At 46.1% G+C, this 26688-nt stretch overlaps 1 protein-coding gene and 1 long non-coding RNA gene across 2 annotated transcripts in view; one reads left to right on the forward strand and one right to left on the reverse strand.

Moving 5' to 3' along the window:
• On the reverse strand, positions 1-26323 carry LOC122458215. The gene is made up of 4 exons (XR_006278131.1): positions 26284-26323; positions 23004-23007; positions 9665-9674; positions 1-150 (listed from the first exon to the last, which is right to left on the reverse strand). It is a non-coding gene; the product is annotated as an uncharacterized LOC122458215 (long non-coding RNA).
• PCBP3 (poly(rC) binding protein 3) overlaps positions 1-26688 on the forward strand; it is a 59491-nt gene that overhangs the window by 5223 nt on the left and 27580 nt on the right. The window contains exons 5-8 of the mRNA XM_043505793.1: positions 861-992; positions 1510-1638; positions 4439-4513; positions 13131-13172. Of these exons, the coding sequence (XP_043361728.1) occupies positions 861-992; positions 1510-1638; positions 4439-4513; positions 13131-13172 (378 nt within the window). The remainder of the gene's footprint in view (positions 1-860; positions 993-1509; positions 1639-4438; positions 4514-13130; positions 13173-26688) is intronic.

Here is a 26688-nt window from a genome sequence, read left to right on the forward strand (position 1 = left end):
AAGAACCCAAAACAAAACCTCTCCCCACCCGATTTGAAAGTATCTTTTGTCCCCATTGGTTCCTTTGGTCAGGTGCCAACCAGGTTACTTGAGCTTCTTAACCCCCTACAGGTAAGGAGGAATCTAGGCTACCCCTATGGTTTTGACAGCCTATAGATATTAAAATACCTTCTTCAACATGGTTTTATCAGTCCAGTTGGCTCATACCACCAATCCCCAGCGTTGCACGTGGTATTATATTTGGAATTTCAGATCCAGTTCTAGTAGCTCACAAACCTCCCTCATCACCTTTCCCACAAATCCTGGACCATTATCACTATCCACAGCCTTCAGAAAACCTCACCTAGAGAACATCTCTTCTGTTAGCACCTTAGCTGTTGGGGTGGCTGTGCAGCCTTGAGTCGGGATAGCTTCTGTCCACCTAATAAAATATCTACAATTACCAAAATATACTTGTTCCCTCTAGTGGCTGTAGGTAATTCTCCAGTATAGTCCATTTTTATTCCTTCCCAAGTACTGGGAGGTACAGTCTGTGGACAACTATGGGTGTAGAGCAGTGACTGGAACCAGACAGGTTTCAGAGTAGCAGCCATGTTAGTCTGTATTCGCAAAAAGAAAAGCAGTACTTGTGGCACCTTAGAGACTAACAAATTTATTAGAGCATAAGACACCTAAGAGAGAGAATTATGAGCTATGGAAATAGTTGATGGACAGTGCTTTGGTTCCTGACAACACACTATGGTCTTATGTGCAGTTTAAGGCAAGATGAAGCTGTCCCATTCTGTGTATACTTTCACCAGTTGGGATAGGGTGTGTATGGCAGAATAATAGAGCCTGTTTTCATTTTTCCCCTTCCCAAGGACATAATCAACTCAATGAGTAACAGCACTGCTACCAGTAAACCACCAGTAACGCTGAGATTGGTTGTGCCTGCTAGCCAGTGTGGGTCACTGATTGGCAAAGGAGGTTCCAAGATTAAGGAAATCAGGGAGGTAAGGCAGACCTTTTTCTTAAACCTCCATTGTAAGTGCACTGTTTAAAAGCTACATTTAACTCAAGTGAGAACGGAAACTGACTTTGCAGCCTCTGCAGTGGGTATCCACGTGCAGCCAGCTTCACAAATGGTGTCGCCTCCAGCAAAAAACCTGCCACCAGAAGCTGACTCGGAAATGCTAAACCGGGACCTTTGATTTCCTAAGGATCCCAGCATGTAACTGACATGAGCTCCTGCCAGCACTGGCATGACATTGCATTTGACTTCTACAGGCCTTGAAGACTGACATATTCACTGTGTACATGGCGTGGCAAGAGGAGGGAGGGTGATTGTCATGTAAAGTTTGCAAAGCAGTTCTTAACCAGGGTCTAACGTACCAAAAAACGAGCACATTGAAGTTACAGCTGACTACAAAAAGGAAGGGAAGGTGTTTTCATTCTTACAGTGGCTGTGCATTCAACTTTGCTATTCTTCCTCTCTCTCTCTCTCTCTCTCTCCCTTCCTGCTTTCTCCAGTCAACAGGTGCTCAGGTTCAAGTGGCGGGGGACATGCTGCCCAACTCCACAGAACGGGCAGTGACAATTTCGGGGACCCCCGATGCAATTATCCAGTGTGTCAAACAGATCTGTGTGGTGATGCTGGAGGTACAGTCTGTAACAATGGGGGTAAAGTATATAGGAAAAGCTATCAACAACCAAACTACAGTGAAAACCCTGGAATAGCTATTGATGATATTGTTCACCCTCACTTACTGGTACCATTATTTTAAAATCCTCACCATGTGTTTTTGCCCAGCCATGCACTCTGTTAATTTACTAGGTATGGAGTCTGGGGCTGAACTCTAACTTAACTGAGAAGTGAAATATGATGTTTTCTCTTGAGATTTGAAATGAGATGGAGGGGCAGTCAGCAGTAGTCACAAGAAGGTTGCTTTTGAAATTAGGAGGCCATAGGCTCTCTCCCTTAGACTGGAGAGCTTGTGTGGTGGGACACAGATGGGTTAGTGCGAGAAAAGCAAGGGGAGTAGGAAGGGCATAGAGAGAAATAAGATCTGTGATGTGAGCTGGAGGTAGTCCATGGAGCATTTGAAAAACTAGAAAGAATATTTTGAACTGGATCCTGAACTGAAGGGGGCAGTGGTATTGTCTGAGGACCGGAGCGATATGGTCACTGCATTGAGTATGTGAGAGAAGGCAGGAATTAGCCTTCTGCACACTGGAGTCTGGGGAGTTCTTAGCAAAGGAAGTTGGGAGAGGGAGGAGATTTTTGGCAGAGGTTGGTTTGGAGCAGTAGTAATAACAGGCTGGGCTGCACAGGTGATGGACTGGTTTGCAGCACCAGGTACCTGTTTGGAGATGCACAATTCAGTGCCCATATGGCAGTAGAGGCAAATGGGAAGCCTGTGTCAGAATGGGAGATAGGGCTACAAGCTGAAGTATCGATAATTATTGTAATGCTTTACAATGACTTTCACTACAATCCTGTCACCTTTCCGGTACTGAACCAGTGAAATTCTCATTTTCCCTGTGTTGTTAATGCAGTATGAGAGAAAGCAGACTTGTGACTATAGAGCCTTGAAATTCTGTAGTTCATTTGGGGGAGTGATTGCACAGATTTCTGTGTTAATATTTATTGTGAGGCTCTTAATACTCGTATTGATTTTATATGCCATGCATTCTGCAGATAGTAGTTGTGTGTGTAATTACAATTATAGATATAAACTATAATGACCTATAAATACATATTGTATATAATATAAACAATAATGGATATGAATCCAAACATTTTGGTCTAAAATCTCATAGGAAGAGGCTTTCGCAAGATTTCTTTCGTGCATTAACAATGATTTGGTTATCAGACAGAACTCAGCATACGCCTCTCACAAACACGAGTAAGAGCAATAGTCACAGAATACAGCTTGTGCATTGCCTTCACAACAGACAGGTCAGGCTGAAGCAGGAGACTGAACTGACAAATGGTATTGACTTGTGGCAGGATGAAAAGACAGAGGGTGGGTGTTGGGGGTGGGGAGAACCGTCCCAATGGCATATGGCTACATGGTGGCTCTTCGGTCACTGCTCACTCGCTCCACCAGTACACTGTTGGGGTTTGTGTGTGTGTGCAGCTTGCACAATTGGTGCTTGTGCTGTCCCTGTTCTGTGGATAAGCAGAGGATTTGAATCTCCCATGCCCCCAGGGTGATCCCTTTCATAAGTACGGTAACATCACAGAAAGGGATCTCAATAGCTATATGCTATTTCCTTTTTAAACCAGGAAACGAGGAAATCACTTTCCACTGAGTGTAATAAACATAATTTCTTATTTTCAGGTTTATAATAAAATGCTTTTCTTCTAAAATATAGAGACCACTGGAGAGGTGGGGTAATTTCCAAGCCTTTGTTTGTGAGCTGCCCTGTGTGTGTATATTACATTCACCGGTTCATTATTATTATTATTATTGCTACTACTGCACCACATAGCAGGCCCCATTCCACTAAAGTCCTGCAGTGTCCTGTATGGATATATAGTAACCAGACTGTCTCTGCCCCAAAGACCTTGCAATAGTAGCTGTACAACCAGGCACAAAACTGTTCATAAGATTAGAAGTGGGCCCAGCAGCACTGGTGGCCTATCTGTATTGGAGGAAACTAAAAAGGACTTTTTTAAGTGGAAAAGACAAAGGTGGTCAATCTGTTGTACAACCTTCTCACTCTTTCTAATTTCCCTCCAACACACTGATAGTTGCTATGCTCTACAATAGTGCCACAGCATCGTATACAACACCTGACACCACCAATGCGATGTTGTAATCAGGTGTTGATATGTACAGCCTAGCTTGATGATGGTAACAAAGGCTACGCTATGAAGAAAACTTCCCTGTATGTATTCCTAATGAGTTATCTCCCTAGCAACCCTGCTGCATGTCCCATAGCCAGCACATCCTGTTATTGCCACTTGTCTCTGGACACGTGTTCTTCAGTGAGAGTTTGAGGGTGGTACTGTTCAGATGTTCTCTCATGCACAAAAGCCTGGTAAATTATGAATGTAGATTAACAGAGAAATAAGTCTATACAGTGTGTGTGGGGATGAGTGTTGGAGAGAGAAATTGATTTCACTGAGAAGGTGCACTGGCGTAATGCCCATAGGAAAGGGAATTGCTGAGAAGCCTCACCTCATTTAATTTAAGGACTCCCGCCCCCTCTCACATGACTATTTCCCTTGTCTCCTCTCATTTGGAAACCATATTCGCCCAGTCCTACCGGCAGTGTTTTCGTTAAAGGTATTGAAGGAGTCTCTGCGGGACAAGGACCGTCTAATAGAATTCATGTGCCTTGTGATGTCCATGACCTGTGTTGGGTTGGTTGCTTTCTAACTTTCTTTTTACTGATGTTTCAGGAAAGCTATTCTAATGTTCTCTCTCCCTCTCCTTGTCCCTTTTCCTAGTCCCCACCGAAAGGTGCCACCATTCCCTATCGCCCAAAGCCCGCCTCCACCCCTGTCATTTTTGCAGGTGGTCAGGTAAGAGCCGACCCGCTTGCGGCCTCCACTGCCAACCTCAGCCTTTTACTGCAGCACCAGCCGCTGCCTGTTAGTGCACTCAGGTTTTCTCGCCTTCTCACTTGCATGGTTTCATCCCATTCATATTGTGCCAAAGCAGCTGGACTGAAAGCTCTTTGCTAAACTGCTCTTAGTTAATTTTCCTAAATACCTAGCTCAGTTGCTCCATCCATGGGAGGCGAGTATGAAAAATTCTTCCTCCGGCCAAATTGCTGGGAAGAGAAGTGAATTTTACAGTCCGCTTCCATGCTGTCTTGCATTCTAGGAAACAACTGGACATTTGTAGCAGGCAGGCAGCACTCAGGGTGGAATGTGCCCTTCCCCACATTTGGGGCTTGAGTCTGCAAGGGAAGGTGCTGGATGCGCTAATCCTGATCCAGGAAAGAACCTCAGCATGTGCACATTCAGCACACGATGAAGGGCTGTGCTGCATTTGTCTCGGAGAACCGAGCATCTTGCAGGATCGCTCCCTTCGTGATGTGACAAGGGCTGTGAGGAATAGGAATGCTTTCCACTAGTTTGGGATGCTTACACACAGTGAAAATACCACTTGTGATGTAAAACATCACGCTTTGGCATGGGTTTGCTGTAGCTCCATCTTTGCTGGAACCTTAGCTTTATTTTTCGTATATTCTGCTCAGTTTTGAGCAACATTTCACCTTTAGATGCACAGAAATGAAGGTGTTTTCACTGACATTTTCCCATTTTCTAGTGAAAATTAGCTTTTCATATGAAGATAGGCCAGCTAATATTTTCTCAGAGGAATCCAAAAGCTTTCTAACTTCTAGTATGTTCAGTTTCAGAAAGTTTCACACAGCTCTAATTAAACATCACTTTGGTAGCAGTAGGACTGGACTTGGAGCTAGAGTGCTCAGCGCTTCCCAGGGAAAACTCAGCCCCTTAATGGGGTCCTAAGTCCTTATTTACACAAACCTCTCATTAAAGTTTTGCCTGAATTGGGCCTTTTATTAAAGCCCACAATACAGGGCAGTGTTGCATGTTTTTTGCACAGTTAGCGGAAGATAATGCAGTACCAGTAACGCGTGCTACGGCATAATCACCATTGTTTTTAATGGAGGGACTGAAAAATAACAGGGAGTATTGCACTGGCTTCAGAGCCTGCAAATCAGGGCAGAGTTTGGCCCCCAGTTACGGAACTTTGAATGTGTTTATAATAACCCTTTGAAAGTGAATCTGCACTTTCTTTTCCATAGTGACTAGGGCCTTTCATGGCACTCGCCCACATTGGCTTGCCGGAGATTTGCAGAGAGTCTGAACTCTTGGCTGCTGGCACTGCTTTTTGCTTAAGATAATCAATGCACATTTTTTAAAATCAGACATGAATCAAGAATTACATGAATTTTAAAACCTGATATACAATATGAAGTAAATGTTAGCATCCCCATCTCTTCTGTAGCTTTGTGATTTCTCATTACTCCTCAAGCATGGAAGTGACTGTCAGCGAGTCCCCTGTGAGACCTGCATTGCCATATTTATTACCCATCATTCCTTAGGGCTGGAGCTGGCTGCTCTAAACACCTTGTTACACCAGTTTAACTGAAGTTATTTTAAAAAATCAGTTTAGTTAAAGCAATGCAAACCTCTGGATGGAAACCCTGAAACTGGGTTGCAACTGCCTTACAATACCAATCTGAATTAAACCCAAGCAACGTTGTAGAGAGAGGGTTTAAGTGCTCAGGGCATTTTCAGATGAGTAGGTAGCCATATTCTGAAGTTCGGGGTCCAGCTTGCAATGACATTAATGACACTTATGTCATCTGTCTAATCTACTAGTCTCTGATAAATCTGTGTTTTCTATAGGACTCATCATTGTTGTATCTAAGAAGCAAATTAGGATGGGAATTCTCCCAGTCTCCAGTAATTTCCCTTCAAGCCAGAATGATATCCCCACAACAACCCTCCAAGCAAACAGAAACATATGTGGCCAAAAATCCCCAAGTCATCCTTTTGGGTGCCTCAGTGAGTGGGAGCCCAATTGGAAACACTCAAGCCTGATTTTCAGAAGGGACGAGCACCTACAGGTGCCATTGACTTTCAGGGGAATCCTGGAAGTCAGGCCCCAGTTTTCTCCATTTAGATGCTCAAAAATCGAGCCACTTCAATGTGTCCCCTTTGGAAAATGGGTATTAGTAGCCAATTTATATCTTTGTGGTAGCTAAACATCTATGTGCCTTCCAAGAGAGACCTGTTTGAAGCATGTTGTTCTCCCAGCCCATAATTGCTAGCGGAAGTGCAAACCAAGTATGGGAGCACATGATAAGGGGACACAGCAGAATGCAGACTTAGCATCTGACTTTTTAAGCAGTTGCCAAAAGCAACACCATCCTCTGAGCAGCAGTCCTGCAGAAGAGCTTTGGGTCCAGCTGTGGAGTGAACTGTATCTTCTCAAAAGGGAGAGTAAGATGGAAGGAGCTTCCCCCTGCTGTTAAATTGTTGGTGTCTTGAGCAGAGGTTTATTTCAAGGGAAGAAGTGGGGCTCTAGGGGTCAGAAATCCTCATTGGCTATATAAAGGAAAACTCCTTAGCTACTCTGCATAGGAAGCTATTAGTTGTAAGGGCTCTGCCTCAGAAAGGGGCAAGTGCCCTGTCCTGTGACCTGAAGAACAAATGTATGGGGGAAAATGCCCCCAGCTGCCTCAGATTTCCCCATGTATACAGCAGGGCTGAGGAGTGTCAGGCATTCAGTGCCACATTCCCACGTAACCTCATCCCCGCAGGCAGTCTCCAGCCCACCATCCTCAGCTACAGTTCCTGGCACAGGTACTGCCCCTCATTGCTTCCCCAACAATCCCCCCAACAGCCATACCCCACCCACCTCAGGCTGTTCCATCCCCCCAACAACCCTCCAACAGCCTCAGGCTCTGCCACACCCCACCCACCTCAGGCTGTTCCATCCCCCCAACAACCCTCCAACAGCCTCAGGCTCTACCACACCCCACCCACCTCAGGCTGTTCCATCCCCCCAACAGCCTCAGGCTCTCCCCCACCAGCAATCCTGCTAACTGCTGAGGCTCTCCCCCTGTCCCCACTTCAGGCTGTTCCATCCCCAAGATCCCCCAACAGTCTCAGGGTCTCCCATTCCCTCAGCAACCCCCACCAGCCTCAGGCTCCACCAGTGCTTTCTCTCCACCCCACCCCACTCGCAATGACTCAGTGAACGCAGTCTGCCACACTCTGAGCCTGACTCCCTGAAATGCTCTGGCCCCCACTAGCTTTTCCAGGCTCCCCAGTCAATCCTGACTTCCCATTCCCCAGCTGCTCGTGCATCTGCCCGACCCAACCTCCTGTGCAGAGAGGGAGTGCTCCTGCCTCTTTGCCAGTGCAGTCCCGGGGCCTGGGGCACCCTGAGGGGAGTCAGTGACTGTTCCCGGTGACACATGGCACCCATGGAGCTGGGCAGAACTCGGCAGCTCTGATCCTGGATGGGGAGAGGGGGAAGAGGGGAGTGCCACTTCCACAATGTGCTCCGGATCCTTTGGGAGCCCCTCTGTAGGGACTGTGCAAAGGAAGGCTCTGTGGGTTAGCAGGCCGCAGGGCTAGGGGCTGGCTGGGCACTGCAGATTCCACTGCTCCCCAGCACCGAGGTAGTACCGGTTAGTGCACACTGCGCCTTCAGCAGCTAATGCACAGCTTCCCCCTCCATGCTTCCAAGAGCCACCCCCACCTCTGAGCCCTGGCAACGTGGCTCTTTCAGGAGCCACACACAGATCCCGGCCCTCTGTGTGGATGGCACAGTTTAGGCCCCACAGCCCCTGTCCCTCCAGGGAGGGAAGGCCCCACACCTGACAGATTGCACGAGACCTCCAGCATCAAAGCAATATGTCCCTTTGGGTCACTGGTATGCCACACAGCAGCAGCAAGGAGGTGTTTGAGAAAATTACAGGGTGGACCAAGTCCATGGGGGAATGGGAAGTTGCATGTAGATCAACACAAGGTGCATTTTGACTGGTAGTAAAACTCCAGTATTTTCAAATATATTTACAGTGGTTCCCATTAAAATGTCAGTGTTTTCTAACAATTAGCACTCTATGGTTTTTCCATGTGCTTTGGATTGGCAATATCTCTGGGGTTTCTGTTGGAAAATGTTGACCTTTTAAATACAACTACTGTACCCAGTTTATTTTTTAAGAAAGTTGATTTGCATCTGTCCAAGACACCGTCCTATCTGTGGCTAACTCTGTATGTAATCATCAAAAGATATCACAGAATAGCCTCAAGAGGTTGGACTGTTTATTTTGGACATTATTTAATGTTATGCTTATTGGGCCACTTTTCATTTCTACATCTCTAGTTACGGAGTCCCCATTAGAAATAAGTATATATATTACTGATACTTTTGGACCTGATTTGTAATTCGGAGCTGACCAATGAACTGTGTTCAGAGCCTGATCATTTAAACAAAATTAAAGCAAAATATCAAATGGAAATTTATAGGAAAAATTGAACAATTTAGAGAACATCCTCAGTCTGTTTTCCTTCCTATTACTATACCCTGTGTGCATACAGCCCAGGGAGTGAAAGATTTAGCGATGGGAATTTAACCCTTTGGAGACTGTGGACATGTATAATGCCAGTAAAATATATTACCTCACCTACCTTATCTTTGTCAATGTTCTAAGAATCAGATAATAGAATTTTTGATGGCAAGAAACCACTGAATTGGCTTTTGTGTCCAATTTCTCTACCCTTGTAATTGATCTTCACCCCACCAAGCTGAGGATATTACTGAGCCAAACAGATTGTTGTTTGCAAAGAGTGATGTAACTTTTCATAGGTTACCAGACTTTCCTCTTCTTTGCTGTCTTTACTCTCCCTTTATAAGTGTTATCCATCCTTTATGCCATTTATTTTGGAATCATCTGAAAAATGTTTTAATTAATCAGATATGTTTTATTACCCAGTAAACTCCTTAGCACTAGGGCGTCTACTTTACAGCTGTTGGCAGACAATAATGCTTATTTTCAAAGTGATAAAAATAGTATGTTAAAGGATTGTTGCAAAACTTTGCTGAAGATACCTAGGAAACACCCTGAACTACAGAGGGTGAAATTCACCACAATGCAGAGAGCCACCACAAGGCCTACATGCCACTTAAATACCACTTGCGCTTCTATTTTGAGGGCATAAGTGAGACATAAATGGCACACTGGACTTTTGCTGCATCTCTGCTCAGGGGTTCATTTCACCCTAATGTAGTAACATAATGTATGTACAGATTAAAAGTGTATAAATACTGGACATTTTATAATTTTAAATAAAATATTTCTCACTTTCTAAGACCCGAGAGCAGGATTTTGCATTACCCCTGCAAAAGCTAATGATGACATCACAAACACCTAAATAACTGAAGGGTTTAGGGTCTGATTCTGAGCTCACTTACACCATCAATGATGTAAAACAGAATGGGCCTTTCATTGCTAATTCTACACATTACAGGCCATTCTGTCACTATTTTGAGTGTTTCTTTCTAAACAAACTCTTCCAAGATGCTGAGCTGCAGGGCTGAGCAAACCTTTTGTCAGACCTGAGAAGCAAATCACACTCACTCTGCACAAAGTTGCTGTTTCAGTGATCTTTGCTATGTCCCTTTTGGACAGTGGATAGAGACAATTCATCTGTAGTGGCCAGGAGGGGGAAATCGCTGTCTGTTGAAGTCAGTACCAAGGACAGAGACATTTCCTTAGCCCCCTTTTCCCTACACCAGCCACAGATCCTGGACTGAATTATTTTTCTTTCTCTGAATACCTTGCTTTGTAGTGTTAGCACGTATATGGGCTGAAATTTTCAAAGCCACACGTGGGATTTGGATGTCCAGTTCCCGCTAACTGTAAGGGAAACTGTGTGTCCAAATCTCTTATGTGGCTTTGCAAAGTCCAGCCATAATGTTTTGCAGGGTAGATAAATATGACTAAAGGATTCAGTTCTGCCAGTGGAAACCTTCCTCTGGCTAAACTCCCACTGACAGGTGGAAGTTTCATCTGGAGTAAGGACACTATAGCTGCACTCTTAGGATGTGGTTTCAGAATGATCTATTCTGGGTAGGACTATAGGCCAGGTACAGGAGGAAAAGGGAAGTAGTTGGTGCCCTTTGCAGTTGGTACGTTCTGCACACATCGTATGCTTTCTCATGCTCCGGCCATAAGTGTAGCAGCAAGCTGGCGAATTCAGAGCCCTGGTTAATACTGGCTTTCCAAATAGCTGCTGTATATTAAGTTCGTGGGATGTTACTTTTCATCCCTCCCTCCCCCAATACAAAGCTATTTAGCTCTATCAATTATGGTGCAAGCTATTAGAAAGCTAGGGCCCAGCCCTGACTTGAGGTTGCTGAGCTCCTGTCGGATGGCCAGTCCCTGAGGGATCAGGCTGGTTATTAGAGGTGACTCAGGCTTGCTGTTGTGTTGTCTATTCAGCTGTGCAACTTCTAAATTCAATCTGGACTATCATGAAAGGATGGTCTCTAGATAAAAGAAAAAGGTTCTCAGAAGTAAATTCAAACCTGCAGCCCACCCTCTCTCTAAGGATTGGTCTCTGCAGCATGGTGTGATTTACGGCTTGGGCAGAAGTACCTGCACTAGCTTTCATCTCGTTCACCCGCTAAAAAGGATGCAGTGATGGGGGCTTCAGGGGAGGCTAGCAATGACAACATGGACCCAGGGAGGCCAAGCGGGCTTGTACAGCCCATGCTGCCATGTCTTTACTGCTATTTTTAGTGAGCTAGCTACATTAAAGCTGGCGTGGGTATGTCTACCTTCCCCCTCCACCACTGCAGCATAGATGTGGCCTAAATGCCTCCTGCCTGACTTGTAATGGTCTCAGTTCCACAGCATGTAGAATGCCCATCAGCTCCCAGAAGGAACTTTCATGATACACACATGGAACAGATGGTCAGTGTAACCTCTAAGAACCACATGTGATATGTGTTTCATGGCATAGCATGGAATCCAGGGATGAATACATTAATTTGCTTTCCACTCAAATATTTCCATAGTTGTGACCTCCCAGCCCTGGTCTACACTGCAAACTTTGTTGGTATAACAACATTGCTCAGGGGGCTGGAAAACCAGTGACGTAGCTACCGCCTCTCAGGGAGGTGGAGTACTTGCACCGACAGGAGAAGCTCTCCCATCAGCATAGGTAGCATCATGACTAAGCACTGCCATGGCGCAGCTGCAGGGCTGTAAGTGTAGACAAGCCCTCAGTCTCAGCCCCTGTGATACAGTATTGCCGGCTACATATCTCCTCTTCAGTACAAACACAGCAGCATTCTGATCACCCAACATGGCGCCCTTTCCTGCAACCTCATAACTAGGGTCCTACCAATTTCATGGCCCTGAAAAATGTGTCACAGACTGTGAAATAAGCCCTTCTCCGTGAAATTTGATCTCCCCCTTACTGCTGGGACCGCCTCAGTCAGGGGGCTCCTAACTACAAACCCTGGCTGGGCTGGGGAGGGAGAGGATTTGTCCTTCCCTGGCACAGCCACTCTCATTCTCAGGGGGAGATCAGACCCACCTCAGAGTGCCTCCCCCTGCTGCAGGAAGCTTCAACCCTGGAGGTTCCTGCAGCTGGAGGAGACTTGTGGAGGTAGGTCCAATATCCCCCTGCTCCTGGGAGCGCCTCAGCTAGGGGCGCTCCTAGCTGTGAATCCCTGCTAGTCTGGGAAGGGTCAGGACTTGTCCTTCCCTTGCAAGGCAGTTCTGGAATGGCAGGATCAGACCCACTTCCTGGTACCTTGTGGGTTGGGACCCCATGATTACAACACTGTGAAATTTCAGATGTAAACAACAAAAAACATTAAATTGACCAATTTAAAAACTCTCTGGCCATGAAATTGATCAAAATGGACCCTGAATTTGATTGGGCCCTACTCATAACCTTAGAGTTATTTAATCAGATTCACACTGGGGAGATTGGAAGTTGTCACATGACAAGGGATTTTCCAGGCTAGCCTGTTGCTGCTATATATTTATACAGCTTCCCAAGTGTACCGCTGTTCAAAAATCTTCAGGGCAATTTGTGCATTGGGTGTAAGGACTGTGCAGCAATTCTGCAGGGACATCCCAGTGCTGACCTCTAAATGAGGATCCTGTAATCCAAAGAGCAGCACCTGGGGACTCATACGTACATTTGCTATAATTGTGTATTGTTAAGGCACGGCTCTGGAGTGGGCATTTGGAGTGGGCAGCGCTGCTGCCTGTGACAGAAATCATTTCAAGCCGAGAGGCGAGCTCATTGCGTAATGAGAAGGTTAACAGTGTGCCGTCAGCCTGGGGGGCTGAGTGCTTTATAGTGGCCAGTCCAAAAAACCAGTGCTGACATGGGTTGTGAGAGGAGCGGTTTTAAGAGTGATGATAGGGTTCTTTATGGGAAGGGGGTGGACGCCTGGTCTGGCTTCATTTATACATAAAAATACTTCCCCAAAAATCGTAGGGGGCTTCTCCCCCTTCCCAGATTGGCTATTAAAGGGGGAAGGGATTTAGATGAAAGCTGCAGCTGAGGCATAGGGCTTAAATAGCCCTGACATCCAAGTCTAATGACATATCTTTTCCTTTCACAGGCCTATACAATTCAGGGACAATATGCAATTCCACACCCGGATGTGAGTTTTACCCTAATTTTTCTTATACCCATTTTGCTCTTTTATGTCACCTGCATGATACTGTTAATTACTACGAATATTAATATTAGACAATAATATTAATAGCATATTCTCAAAGTGACAGTCTGTGTGTAGTATCTGTAATACCTTGAATAGCCTTTTAACCTATTAGCACTAAACTTTATTAATATTGAGGACTTGGCCTGATGTTAAATTCTTTGTATTGTTCAGTGCTATGCCTTTACTAAGAAAAACCCTATATGCATTTTGTGCCCCAGAGAATGGTCAAATATAGTCTTTTCCCTCTGTGTCCCCTCCTCCATAAAATGTTACTAATGAAATGCGTACAATGGCTTATTCGGGTGCTCTCGTGAGGGTGTAGGTATGCTTGAAAGCTTAGAGTGTTATGGCTGTCTCATAGACTTTGCTTTCTAAAAGCGGTGCCTTCCCACAGGTTGGTCTGTCTTTGGGTATGTTGTCAGTTGTTTTGCAAAGGAAGTCTGGGTGTCTGGTGCTGCTGAATTCTCTCCCCACTATTATTTTAGACCAATGATTCATTTTGCAGTCAAACTGTTCAGTCACCTAAGCACAGATGCACCCATTCCTTGTGTTTTGGCGGAAGGGACAAAATGTCCCAACCACTCTCTTTGACATGGCTGACAAGCAACGCTCAAAAGATCCCTAGAAATGAATGGCAGCACAGGTTGCTGTGTTGAGTTCAATTCCTAGTCAGGGCTGTATAGGAAGGCCTTTGGTGCTCTCTGTCTTTTCTGGTAAGGGTGAGGATTTTTTTCTGTTGATCTTAATGTTAGTCAAGGGGGGAGGCGACAGACAGAGGAGAGAAAGAAAAGGAGGTTCTGTGCCAAATTCATTCCTGGTTAATGCTTATTTCTAGTGAGAAAAGCTGGGCACAGGTGAGCAGGGAGTAAACACATCCCCTCTGTAGCTTTCACCCATGTGGCTCATATGCAGCCCCCAGCAGAAATTAAAATTATCCTTCTTGACAGAAGGAAGTTATTTAAGAGAAGTTATTTAAGTTAAGCGCCAGTGTTGACGCATGAACAAATGGATATAAACTGACCATTAACAAGTTTTCTAACCATCCGAGGAGTGAAGTCCTGGAACAGCCTCCCAAGGGGAGCAGTGGGGGCAAAAAACTAACTTGTTTCAAGACTGAGCTTGAAATTTATGGAGGGGATGGTATGATAAGATTACCTACAATTGCATGTGGCTCATCTGACTGCTACCCAAGGGAAGGCGGGATGGATACAGATGCCACCATCTTCAGGAGACAACTCTCTCCTGGGGTATAGGCCTGTTCCGTATCTTCCCTTGCTTGCCCGGTCTCTGTCATTTTGCGGCATTCCCTCCTTAGTGTGAGGAGACTCAGGGAAGAAGGCAAAACCATATGTTTTATAATAGTGGGTGTGAACGAGGGCATGTGCACTGAGGCGGGGTGAAAAGAGGCAGTCTCTTAGCCTTCCATAGGTGGAAGGAAGAACTCCCAGCTACACTGCTCTCAGTGAGTGCTCGAGAAAGAGTGAGTCTAATAAGACCTCAAGGTTGGGGACCACTTTTACAACAGGTGTGCTTATTCAGGTGGGTGGTTTAAGCCAATTGGTTTCCATCCAGGACCCCGTCCGTCTATGGGAAAGCAAGGACATGGTCCTGCCCAGAGTCAAAGAGGAGGTGAGACAGAGCTGGGTGTCCTCTGCCTGTTGGTGACACTTTGGCCCTGAGGTCTTTATGACCTTCCCCAGTGGCTTCACACAAGCGCTGAAGAGGAGTGACAGAGACACTGTAGCAGGCAGCCAAAACAGCCCTTTGCACTCCCCTAAAATAAGTGGAGCCACTTTTAAGGACTACAGCCTTGACCTGCCAGGGGCCACAGCTGGATCAGCAGCACCTTGTAGTCACTAGTACCTAAAGCCACTGACCACACTAGCAGTGTGAGCCCAGATGTCCCACCTCTGTTCATTGCCCTGAGGAGACCACTGACTGCCAAGACCATGCTATTGCCATGCCCTAGCCCAGCTGGAAGCCTGATTGAATGACACTGTGACGGCTTGCTCAATTCACCCAGATCTGTGAGCCACTGCATTACTGCTGTGCCTTAGCGGGAGGGCGCTTTGCTGCGACTAAGCTGGGAATCTGTCCCCGACACGCCAGCCTGCCTGCCTTGCCAGCAAACCCTGCAGCATCTGCCAGTCCAGCCCTGCCCCACAGGTAACAAACAGCGATCCCCACTCCTGGAGTTCCCAGGGACGCCTCCCTGCAGCGTCCTGCCCCTCTCCCTGGGACCGCTGCCTCCAGAGAGACCGAGCACACAGCACCCTGCTAGGCTGGCTGAAGACTCCCCCTCGCCTGCTAACACACAGCACTGGGTTGGGTTTGTAACAAAACAAGACTAAGTGATTTCAAGTACGGGTGAAAGCGATATGAGAGGTGTGACAAAGTCAGGTGGCGCAGCTTCAAGAGAGTGGTCCTATTGAGTTGCGGGAGGTGGGCGGGTATGTTAGCCCTAGAAAGATAAAGGCTCCTTTCCCTATAAGGGGGTCGGCAATCTTCAGCACGTGGCCCATCAGGGTAATCCGCTGGTGGGCCGCGAGACATTTTGTTTATGTTGACTATCTGCAGGCACGGCCCCCCGCAGCTCCCAGTGGCCACGATTCCCCGTTCCCGGCCAATGGGAGCTGCGGGAAGTGGCGCGGGCCGCAGGGACATGCTGGCCACCGCTTCCCGCAGCTCCCATTGGCTGGGAACAGCGAACCGCAGCCACTGGGAGCTGCGGGCTCCAGGCCTGAAGACAGTCAATGTAAACAAAATGTCTCGCGGCCCGCCAGCGGATTAACCTGATGGGCCGCGTGCCAAAGGTTGCCAACCCCTGCCCTATAAGCTGAGAAGGGGCTACCGCAGGTCAACTAAGGACACCTGAATCCAATTAAGGGCTGCCTGAGGCCTTTAAAAACCCCTCCTCAGGGAGCGGGGAGGGAAAGAGACAAGCTGCTGCAGGGCAGTAGGGAGATAGGCTTCTCCAGGATGAGAGGCTGCTCTCATCTCTACAGGGGAAACAACCAAGCTGACTGCCTGTTTAGGGGAAGGACCTGCACTCTGGGGCCAACAACAGGACACCCCCCCTCCAGAGAGGGGGGCAGGAAAAGGAATCCCCCTTTATTTTGTGTTTGTGAATTTGAATTTCTTTTGTTTGGTGGAGGAGCCCTCGTTGGGCCTGCCCCGAGGCCTACCTCGAAAACATTGATAAATAAACCCCAAGTGGGAAGACAAACACTGTCCAGAGTGGACTGATTTATCCCAGGCACTGCCAGAGAGGGAAGTGCTACGCCCAGTGAGACAGAGAAGGTGTCTTACCACAAAGATTACAAACAAAATGAACAAAAGGCACTTTCTAGTGACTAAACTGTAACTTCAGCAAGTTACTATCTTTGTCTGAGCAGGTTTCTTATCTATAATCCGTTCCTAGAGACTTCAGGCTCCTTGGTTGAAGGAATGACCCCTGAAATCCACTGCCCTCTTTTTTTGCTTTTTGAAACCCAAAATGGAATTTTTTCATTATTTCATTTTTACCTTTTTCTACCACTGCCTATTTCAGAGGCAAAAAGGAAGGGAAGAAAAGGGGAAAACATAAAAACTAAAATAGTGCAAAGTGCAAGGTCGTGCACTTAGTAACTAACAACAAGAATTTTTGGTATAAGCTGGAAACGTAACAGAGGAGGAGAAAGAAAGAGAGAAACATGGGTGTATTACTCTCTTTAAATACATCAAAGGAATAAACACCAGGGAGGGAGAGAAGTTATTTAAGTTAAGCACCAATGTTGACTCATGATCAAATGGATATAAACTGACCATTAACAAGTTTTCTAACCATCCGAGGAGTGAAGTCCTGGAACAGCCTCCCAAGGGGAGCAGTGGGGGCAAAAAACTAACTTGTTTCAAGACTGAGCTTGAAATTTATGGAGGGGATGGTATGATAAGATTACCTACAATGGCATGTGGCTCATCTGACTGCTAGTAGCAAAAATCCCCAACGGCTGGAGATGGGACACTAGGTAGGGAGGGCTTTGAGTTACTACAGAGAATTCTTTCCCAGGTGTCTGACTGGTGGGTCTTGCCCACATACTCAGGGTCTAACTGATGGCCATATTTGGGGTCGGGAAGGAATTTCCCCCTGGGTCAGACTGGCAGAGATCCAGGGGGATTTTTGCCTTCCTCTGCAGCATGGGGCACTGGTCACTTGCTGGTTTGAACTAGTGTAAATGGTGGATTCTCTGTAACTTGAAGACTTTAAATCATAATTTGAGGATTCAGTAACTCAGCCAGAGGTTCGGGTCTTTTAGAGGAGGGGTTCTCAACCTTTTTTTTCTGAGGCCCCCCAGACATACTATAAAAACTCCATGGCTCACCTGTGCCCCAAGAACTGGTTTTCTGCATATAAAAGCGAGTGCTGGTGTTGGGGGTAGCAAGCAGGTCAATTGCCCAGGACCCTATGCCACAAGGGGACTGCGAGGCTAAGTTGCTCAGGCTTCTGCTTCAGCCCCAAGTGGTGAGCCTCAGGGCCCCACGCTTCAGCCCCATGCAATAGGGTCTAACTCTGGTCCTGCTTGGTGGACCCTGAAACCTGCTCGCGCCTCCCCAAGGGACCCCAGAGCCCTGGTTGAGAACTACTGTTTTAGAAGATGGGATGGGTGAGATTCTGTGGCCTGCAATGTGCAGGAGGTCAGACTAGATGATCACGATGGTCCCTTCTCGCCTTAAAGTCTATAAGTCATGGAGACCAGATTCTTAGAGCTGGTCCATTGCTGCATTAGCATAGTGGAAGGACCCATCTGCAGGAAGTGGTGATTAGACCGTGATGAAGGCATATTCCTCTGTGTACTATGGTCAGGCTGTTGCCTAAGATCAGCTCCATTGTGTCTGTTTGCATGCACAGCCTCACAGACAGTTCAGGATATGACAAACCCATGAGGGTCATGAATACTGATCCTAGTGATTTAATGGAATATCAAGATCATATTCTGTTAGTCTGTTTGCAAATGCATTCTGTGGGCATTGTGATGTGATTTCTTTTAAGCTATGAAGGGTTGGCCATAATCAGTACTTGGATGTGAGACTTCCAGCTACGACATATACCTGCAGGTGCTTTAGAAAGTAATACTGGAGATTCAGTGGGTGGAGCTCTTTCCTCGGAGGCAGTACTGAGGTAGGACATCATATGGGGTTAGTAGCTTTGTGCTGTTAGAACCCCGACTTTTACACAAAATGTAAAGTGGAGGGTCCTGATCAGTTGTGTTCAGTAGAAATGCCTTTGCACTTTCCACAAAAATGAGTTGCCATGGTGAAATTCTACTCCCTGAAATCTGTGGCATTTCCATTGGTTATGATATTCTTCCCTTCCTGGACTCCTTTGTTGTATATTTTTTCTGTGCACGGTTTGAAGGCTGCCATCTTCTACTTAGGTTGCATTTCAGCGGTGGGCGAAGTGGTCGCTTTCTCTATAGTTGGCAATCATTTTATGTAATTTGTAGAGTGTGTTGATTGAAGAGCCAGTCGCTGGATGAGTGATAGAAAGGAGCAGTGTTGCTATTAATATGCTTGATCGTCCTGATGCTTGTATTTAAATGCTAAGCAGATATGGGCCTGGTTAGTATTCAGATGGGAGACCAGGGCAAGGTGAGGTCTGTGGAATATATGTATCTTTTGTGTACCAGGCAGACGCTTACTGACCTCAGCTGTTGTAGCTACTAACAGGATACCAGTCTCCTTTTGTTTGATAGGTAACCTTATTGGTTTTGATTTACTATGTCCCTAGAATATGTTCATCACAAATAAAGACAATCCTTTACTGGACAGAGAGCTGCATGGATATTTCGCATAAGCCTGCACAGTCCACATCAAGTTTTACAGTTTTTATTCATTCTTGCCAGTATTCACATTTGTTGCTGCTTTTATTATTCTGTAGTGGTGATGGGGATGAAGGGAATACAGAAGATTTTTGAGGAGAAAGTATACAGATGAATATTGGGATGTATTTTTTTGACAAAATACTGATAAAAATAGAAAACATGATTTATTTTCAATGTTTGTCCTTTTTTATAAACAGTAAAGAAATAAGATGCAAAAGGCTGTTTTACTGCAACATGAAGACAGAGATTTAATTGCATGCTGCCAGGAAGCCAGATGCTCCCCTGGTGTAAACTGGCATAGCTTCAATTGACTGTCTGGCCCAGAGCATTTAGAATTAAGGTTCCATGGGCAACTTCCGTTGGGTCCCCTTCACTAATGCTTCACAACAGCATCTCTTATAACTTGATCATACAACTCTAGGCTATGTGACATGTTGGACTGGACACCCCTTCTCTGTGACACACATGCGTGGCACTTCATATCACTTATGCAACAGATGTCATTACAAAGACAAAATATGCCACGGTGGCCTCTCAGTTCAGCACGAGGGCAAACAATGGCAACCTCTTGACAGCATTCTGTGTGAACCATTGGCAGATGCTGTTGGCAAAGGAGCCGAAGGGAATTAGGTGCCCAACTCCCAATGAGCATCAATGAGATGTGGGCACCTAATTCTCCTAGACCCCTCTGAAAATCTTAGCTGTCACCCCCATCACTCTGTATTGTGCAATCTGCTGTTGAACAACCCATTGCAAATCTCATGTTGTTCAATAATCAATATGGTTTAACATTTGTATTTCTGGCAGGTGGATTTAAAACACACGACTACTTCTTGCATAACAATGTACAAATAAAAGCTTTTATGGTGTCACAAATGACACTTCTGAAAATCGAAACTACTGAAATGAATGCATCCGATGAAGTGAGCTGTAGCTCACGAAAGCTTATGCTCAAATAAATTTGTTAGTCTCTAAGGTGCCACAAGTACTCTTTTCTTTTTGCGAATACAGACTAACGCGGCTGCTACTCTGAATACTGAAATGATGTTTACTATGCAGCCAAATATAGTGGTAATAACACACAGACTGGGCCAAATTCTGTTAGAGGCACTGTTTTAGTCAAGTCTAACAAAGATCAGTGTTATCCATCCCTTTTAACATAGCATTGTCTATTTTTTCTAAGGTTTCAGAGTAGCAGCCGTGTTAGTCTGTATTCGCAAAAAGAAAAGGAGTACTTGTGGCACCTTAGAGACTAACAAATTTATTAGAGCATAAGCTTTCGTGAGCTACAGCTCACTTCATCGGATGCATTTGGTGGAAAAAACAGAGGAGAGATTTATATACACACACACAGAGAACATGAAACAATGGGTTTATCATACACACTGTAAGGAGAGTGATCACTTAAGATAAGCCATCACCAACAGCAGGGGGGGGAAAGGAGGAAAACCTTTCATGGTGACAAGCAGGTAGGCTAATTCCAGCAGTTAACAAGAATATCAGAGGAACAGTGGGGGGTGGGGTGGGAGGGAGAAATACCATGGGGAAATAGTTTTACTTTGTGTAATGACTCATCCATTCCCAGTCTCTATTCAAGCCTAAGTTAATTGTATCCAGTTTGCAAATTAATTCCAATTCAGCAGTCTCTCGTTGGAGTCTGTTTTTGAAGCTTTTTTGTTAAGTATAGCCACTGTTCCTCTGATAGCCACTGTTCCTCTGATATTCTTGTTAACTGCTGGAATTAGCCTACCTGCTTGTCACCATGAAAGGTTTTCCTCCTTTCCCCCCCCTGCTGTTGGTGATGGCTTATCTTAAGTGATCACTCTCCTTACAGTGTGTATGATAAACCCATTGTTTCATGTTCTCTGTGTGTGTGTATATAAATCTCTCCTCTGTTTTTTCCACCAAATGCATCCGATGAAGTGAGCTGTAGCTCACGAAAGCTTATGCTCTAATAAATTTGTTAGTCTCTAAGGTGCCACAAGTACTCCTTTTCTTTTTGCGAATACAGACTAACACGGCTGCTACTCTGAAACCTAAGAATATCAGAGGAACAGTGGGGGGTGGGGTGGGAGGGAGAAATACCATGGGGAAATAGTTTTACTTTGTGTAATGACTCATCCATTCCCAGTCTCTATTCAAGCCTAAGTTAATTGTATCCAGTTTGCAAATTAATTCCAATTCAGCAGTCTCTCGTTGGAGTCTGTTTTTGAAAGCTTTTTTGTTGAAGTATAGCCACTCTTAGGTCTGTGATCGAGTGACCAGAGAGATTGAAGTGTTCTCCAACTGGTTTTTGAACGTTATAATTCTTGACGTCTGATTTGTGTCCATTCATTCTTTTACGTAGAGACTGTCCAGTTTGGCCAATGTACATGGCAGAGGGGCATTGCTGGCACATGATGGCATATATCACATTGGTAGATGCGCAGGTGAACGAGCCTCTGATAGTGTGGCTGATGTGATTAGGCCCTATGATGGTATCCCCTGAATAGATATGTGGACAGAGTTGGCAACGGGCTTTGTTGCAAGGATAGGTTCCTGGGTTAGTGGTTCTGTTGTGTGGTGTGTGCTTGCTGGTGAGTATTTGCTTCAGATTGGGGGGCTGTCTGTAAGCAAGGACTGGTCTGTCTCCCAAGATCTGAGAGAGTGATGGCTCGTCCTTCAGGATAGGTTGTAGATCCTTGATGATGCGTTGGAGAGGTTTTAGTTGGGGGCTGAAGGTGATGGCTAGTGGCGTTCTGTTGTTTTCTTTGTTGGGCCTGTCCTGTAGTAGGTGACTTCTGGGTACTCTTCTGGCTCTGTCAATCTGTTTCTTCACTTCAGCAGGTGGGTATTGTAGTTGTAGGAATGCATGATAGAGATCTTGTAGGTGTTTGTCTCTGTCTGAGGGGTTGGAGCAAATGCGGTTATATCGTAGCGCTTGGCTGTAGACAATGGATCGAGTGGTATGATCTGGATGAAAGCTAGAGGCATGTAGGTAGGAATAGCGGTCAGTAGGTTTCCAATATAGGGTGGTGTTTATGTGACCATCGCTTATTAGCACCGTAGTGTCCAGGAAGTGGATCTCTTGTGTGGACTGGTCCAGGCTGAGGTTGATGGTGGGATGGAAATTGTTGAAATCATGGTGGAATTCCTCAAGAGCTTCTTTTCCATGGGTCCAGATGATGAAGATGTCATCAATGTAGCACAAGTAGAGTAGGGGCATTAGGGGACGAGAGCTGAGGAAGCGTTGTTCTAAGTCAGCCATAAAAATGTTGGCATACTGTGGGGCCATGCGGGTACCCATCGCAGTGCCGCTGATTCAACCTCATCAACCTCAGCCTGGACCAGTCCACACAAGAGATCCACTTCCTGGACACTACGGTGCTAATAAGCGATGGTCACATAAACACCACCCTATATCGGAAACCTACTGACCGCTATTCCTACCTACATGCCTCTAGCTTTCATCCAGATCATACCACTCGATCCATTGTCTACAGCCAAGCGCTACGATATAACCGCATTTGCTCCAACCCCTCAGACAGAGACAAACACCTACAAGATCTCTATCATGCATTCCTACAACTACAATACCCACCTGCTGAAGTGAAGAAACAGATTGACAGAGCCAGAAGAGTACCCAGAAGTCACCTACTACAGGACAGGCCCAACAAAGAAAACAACAGAACGCCACTAGCCATCACCTTCAGCCCCCAACTAAAACCTCTCCAACGCATCATCAAGGATCTACAACCTATCCTGAAGGACAAGCCATCACTCTCTCAGATCTTGGGAGACAGACCAGTCCTTGCTTACAAACAGCCCCCCAATCTGAAGCAAATACTCACCAGCAAGCACACACCACACAACAGAACCACTAACCCAGGAACCTATCCTTGCAACAAAGCCCGTTGCCAACTCTGTCCACATATCTATTCAGGGGATACCATCATAGGGCCTAATCACATCAGCCACACTATCAGAGGCTCGTTCACCTGCGCATCTACCAATGTGATATATGCCATCATGTGCCAGCAATGCCCCTCTGCCATGTACATTGGCCAAACTGGACAGTCTCTACGTAAAAGAATGAATGGACACAAATCAGACGTCAAGAATTATAACGTTCAAAAACCAGTTGGAGAACACTTCAATCTCTCTGGTCACTCGATCACAGACCTAAGAGTGGCTATACTTCAACAAAAAAGCTTCAAAAACAGACTCCAACGAGAGACTGCTGAATTGGAATTAATTTGCAAACTGGATACAATTAACTTAGGCTTGAATAGAGACTGGGAATGGATGAGTCATTACACAAAGTAAAACTATTTCCCCATGGTATTTCTCCCTCCCACCCCACCCCCCACTGTTCCTCTGATATTCTTGTTAACTGCTGGAATTAGCCTACCTGCTTGTCATCATGAAAGGTTTTCCTCCTTCCCCCCCCTGCTGTTGGTGATGGCTTATCTTAAGTGATCATAGAATCATAGAATCATAGAATCATAGAATATCAGGGTTGGAAGGGACCCCAGAAGGTCATCTAGTCCAACCCCCTGCTCAAAGCAGGACCAAGTCCCAGTTAAATCATCCCAGCTAGGGCTTTGTCAAGCCTGACCTTAAAAACCTCTAAGGAAGGAGATTCTACCACCTCCCTAGGTAACGCATTCCAGTGTTTCACCACCCTCTTAGTGAAAAAGTTTTTCCTAATATCCAATCTAAACCTTCCCCATTGCAACTTGAGACCATTACTCCTCGTTCTGTCATCTGCTACCATTGAGAACAGTCTAGAGCCATCCTCTTTGAAACCCCCTTTCAGGTAGTTGAAAGCAGCTATCAAATCCCCCCTCATTCTTCTCTTCTGCAGACTAAACAATCCCAGCTCCCTCAGCCTCTCCTCATAAGTCATGTGCTCTAGACCCCTAATCATTTTCGTTGCCCTTCGTTGTACTCTTTCCAATTTATCCACATCCTTCCTGTAGTGTGGGGCCCAAAACTGGACACAGTACTCCAGATGAGGCCTCACCAGTGTCGAATAGAGGGGAACGATCACGTCCCTCGATCTGCTCGCTATGCCCCTACTTATACAACCCAAAATGCCATTGGCCTTCTTGGCAACAAGGGCACACTGCTGACTCATATCCAGCTTCTCGTCCACTGTCACCCCTAGGTCCTTTTCCGCAGAACTGCTGCCGAGCCATTCGGTCCCTAGTCTGTAGCGGTGCATTGGATTCTTCCATCCTAAGTGCAGGACCCTGCATTTATCCTTATTGAACCTCATTAGATTTCTTTTGGCCCAATCCTCCAATTTGTCTAGGTCCTTCTGTATCCTATCCCTCCCCTCCAGCGTATCTACCACTCCTCCCAGTTTGGTATCATCCGCAAATTTGCTGAGAGTGCAATCCACACCATCCTCCAGATCATTTATGAAGATATTGAACAAAACGGGCCCCAGGACCGACCCCTGGGGCACTCCACTTGACACCGGCTGCCAACTAGACATGGAGCCATTGATCACTACCCGTTGAGCCCGACAATCTAGCCAGCTTTCTACCCACCTTATAGTGCATTCATCCAGCCCATACTTCCTTAACTTGCTGACAAGAATGCTGTGGGAGACCGTGTCAAAAGCTTTGCTAAAGTCAAGAAACAATACATCCACTGCTTTCCCTTCATCCACAGAACCAGTAATCTCATCATAAAGGCGATTAGATTAGTCAGGCATGACCTTCCCTTGGTGAATCCATGCTGACTGTTCCTGATCACTTTCCTCTCCTCTAAGTGCTTCAGGATTGATTCTTTGAGGACCTGCTCCATGATTTTTCCAGGGACTGAGGTTAGGCTGACCGGCCTGTAGTTCCCAGGATCCTCCTTCTTCCCTTTTTTAAAGATGGGCACTACATTAGCCTTTTTCCAGTCATCCGGGACTTCCCCCGTTCGCCACGAGTTTTCAAAGATAATGGCCAAGGGCTCTGCAATCACAGCCGCCAATTCCTTCAGCACTCTCGGATGCAATTCGTCCGGCCCCATGGACTTGTGCACGTCCAGCTTTTCTAAATAGTCCCTAACCACCTCTATCTCTACAGAGGGCTGGCCATCTCTTCCCCATTTTGTGTTGCCCAGCACAGCAGTCTGGGAGCTGACCTTGTTAGTGAAAACAGAGGCAAAAAAAGCATTGAGTACATTAGCTTTTTCCACATCCTCTGTCACTAGCTTGCCTCCCTCATTCAGTAAGGGGCCCACACTTTCCTTGGCTTTCTTCTTGTTGCCAACATACCTGAAGAAACCCTTCTTGTTACTCTTGACATCTCTTGCTAGCTGCAGCTCCAGGTGCGATTTGGCCCTCCTGATATCTTTCCTACATGCCCGAGCAATATTTTTATACTCTTCCCTGGTCATATGTCCAAGCTTCCACTTCTTGTAAGCTTCTTTTTTATGTTTAAGATCCGCTAGGATTTCACCATTAAGCCAAGCTGGTCGCCTGCCATATTTACTATTCTTTCGAGTCATCGGGATGGTTTGTCCCTGTAACCTCAACAGGGATTCCTTGAAATACAGCCAGCTCTCCTGGACTCCCTTCCCTTTCATGTTAGTCCCCCAGGGGATCCTGGCCATCTGTTCCCTGAGGGAGTCAAAGTCTGCTTTCCTGAAGTCCAGGGTCCGTATCCTGCTGCTTACCTTTCTTCCCTGCGTCAGGATCCTGAACTCAACCAACTCATGGTCACTGCCTCCCAGATTCCCATCCACTTTTGCTTCCCCCACTAATTCTACCCGGTTTGTGAGCAGCAGGTCAAGAAAAGCGCTCCCCCTAGTTGGCTCCCCTAGCACTTGCACCAGGAAATTGTCCCCTACGCTTTCCAAAAACTTCCTGGATTGTCTATGCACCGCTGTATTGCTCTCCCAGCAGATATCAGGAAAATTAAAGTCACCCATGAGAATCAGGGCATGCGATCTAGTAGCTTCCGTGAGTTGCCGGAAGAAAGCCTCATCCACCTCATCCCCCTGGTCCGGTGGTCTATAGCAGACTCCCACCATGACATCACTCTTGTTGCACACACTTCTAAACTTAATCCAGAGACACTCAGGTTTTTCCACAGTTTCGTACCGGAGCTCTGAGCAGTCATACTGCTCCCTTACATACAGTGCTACTCCCCCACCTTTTCTGCCCTGCCTGTCCTTCCTGAACAGTTTATAACCATCCATGACTGTACTCCAGTCATGTGAGTTATCCCACCAAGTCTCTGTTATTCCAATCACGTCATAATTCCTTGACATCACCAGGACCTCCAGTTCTCCCTGCTTGTTTCCAAGGCTTTGTGCATTTGTATATAAGCACTTGAGATAACCTGTTGATCGCCCCTCATTCCCAGTATGAGGCAGGAGCCCTCCCCTCACAGACCTTCCTGCCTGTGCTTCCTCCCGGTATCCCGCTTTCCCACTTACCTCAGGGCTTTGGTCTCCTTCCCCCGGTGAACCTAGTTTAAAGCCCTCCTCACTAGGTTAGCCAGCCTGCTGGCAAAGATGTTCTTCCCTCTCTTCGTAAGATGGAGCCCGTCTCTGCCCAGCACTCCTCCTTCATGGAACACCATCCCATGGTCAAAGAATCCAAAGCCTTC

This window comes from Dermochelys coriacea, chromosome 11, assembly GCF_009764565.3.
Source record: "Dermochelys coriacea isolate rDerCor1 chromosome 11, rDerCor1.pri.v4, whole genome shotgun sequence".
In the NCBI taxonomy this organism is placed as follows: domain Eukaryota; kingdom Metazoa; phylum Chordata; order Testudines; family Dermochelyidae; genus Dermochelys; species Dermochelys coriacea.